Consider the following 2,003-nt stretch of genomic DNA (forward strand, 5'->3'; position numbering starts at 1 on the left):
AGACAACTGGAAAAATATTTCTTTTGGACAATGGAGTTAACAGCAACATTTTCTTGTCTTCGCTGTCTGGAATGTAGAGAAGATTAACTAAGCTTGGATAACTTTCCAAAGGAGCTGATGATTTACATCTGCAATTTTACACAGATGACAGAAACAGCATTAAATTATTCTCTGAAAATAGTGACTCAACTGAACACAAACACATTCATGGAAATGAAACAAACAATGTCTTTGTGATATAAATGACAAATTATTCTCTCATAATGAATCATTTAACTAAACGAAAAAACACTGATACAAGAGAGAAACCTTATCATTGTGATATCTGTGGTAAATCATTCCCTCATAATAGTAAGTTAACTAGGCACAGACGTACACATACAGGAGAGAAACCATATCATTGCAATATCTGTGGTGAATCATTCTTTGATGCCTGTCACTTGAAAACGCACAAACATATTCATACAGGAGAGAAGCTATATCATTGTAATATCTGTGGTAAATCATTTTCTCAAAATGGTGCCTTGACTAGACACAAACGTACACATACAGGAGAAAGGCCATATCATTGTGATATCTGTGGTAAATCATTCACTGAAAATGCTCATTTAACTAGACACAAATGCACTCATACAGGAGAGAAACCATATCACTGTATTATCTGTGGTAAAACATTTTCTCAAAGGAGTGACTTGACTAACCACAACCGTACACATACAGGACAGAAGCCATATTATTGCAAAAACTGTGGTAAATCCTTCTCCCAAGTCGGTCACTTGAAAACACATGAACGTATACATACAGGTGAAAAGCCCTATTATTGTGATATCTGTGGTAAATCATTTTCCGAAGCCAGTAATATGAAACAGCACAAACGTATTCATACAGGTGAGAAGCCATGTCATTGTGATATTTGTGGTAAATCATTCTCTCGAAGTAGTCACTTGACTGATCACAAACGCATTCATACAGGTGAGAAGCCTTATCATTGTGATATCTGTGGTAAATCATTCTCTCAAAGTGGTAACTTGACTAATCACAAACTTACACATACAGGAGAGAAGCCATATCATTGCGATATCTGTGGTATATCATTTCCTCAAATGAGTGCCTTAACTAAACACACACATACACATACAGGAGAGAAGCCATGACCTTACATTAGCTGTTGTAATTCATTTTTTGTAAATGGTATTTTAACTATACACAAAAATGTTTATGCCAGACAGAAATTGTGCCATGGTCTTATCTATGGTAAATCATTTTCTCATAGACCTAACTTAACTGTATGTGAATGAATTCCTGCGGGAGAGAAACCATGCCAGTGTGATATCTGTGGTGAATCATTCTCTCGAAAAAGCCACATGCATACACATGTGGGTATTCACATGTCAAAATTTAATACATGACAACAATTAAGACTAATTTGTCTGCTAAAACACAGGGTTTTTTTCCCCTCGTCAACTTTGACATCATTAATTTCAATACTGTCAATGTCAAACCTCAAATTTGTCATTATCTGTCAAAATGTTGACTCTGAGATAACTTGATTACTGAAAATGCCTTTGGCTAGACTTTGAGGAATTTTTTAAAAAAAGAATAATGAATAAAAAGTTAGACTGCAACCATTTTTGTGTTTGTTTTGTTACTCTATATCTAGACACTGTGCCCTCTATACCCTAAATCTCTCAACTGGCAGAAAAACACACCCCTTCAATACTACTTCCCTTCTTCCCTGTTGTGAGTGTTTTTGTCAGCAAGGTCCTTGGTGACCCTGTTTGTGTTAGTGCCACATAAAAAGCACTGGTGCTGGTGTCACGTAGAAGGCACAAGTTCCAGAATCATGCACAAAACATAGGTGCTGTTGCCACATAAACAGCACTGGTGCTGGTGTCACATAGAAGGCACAAGTACCAGAATCATGCACAAAACATAGGTGCTGTTGCCACATAAAAAGCACTGGTGCTGGTGTCACATAGAAGGCACAAGTACCAGAATCATGT

General features: G+C 36.6%; 1 protein-coding gene across 2 annotated transcripts in view; it reads left to right on the forward strand.

Moving 5' to 3' along the window:
- The first annotated feature begins 6 nt into the window (after positions 1-6).
- LOC106878973 (zinc finger protein 239) overlaps positions 7-2,003 on the forward strand; it is a 6,901-nt gene continuing 4,904 nt past the window's right edge. The window contains exon 1 of one of the 2 annotated variants that reach the window (XM_052978289.1): positions 7-888. In XM_052978289.1, coding sequence (XP_052834249.1) covers positions 243-888 — 646 coding nt within the window. In that variant the 5' untranslated portion in view covers positions 7-242. Of the gene's footprint in view, positions 1,629-2,003 lie in introns of those variants that run through there. The other variant, XM_052978288.1, reaches the window with a different exon arrangement.

This window comes from Octopus bimaculoides, unplaced genomic scaffold, assembly GCF_001194135.2.
Source record: "Octopus bimaculoides isolate UCB-OBI-ISO-001 unplaced genomic scaffold, ASM119413v2 Scaffold_92032, whole genome shotgun sequence".
Classification (NCBI taxonomy): Eukaryota; Metazoa; Mollusca; class Cephalopoda; order Octopoda; family Octopodidae; genus Octopus; species Octopus bimaculoides.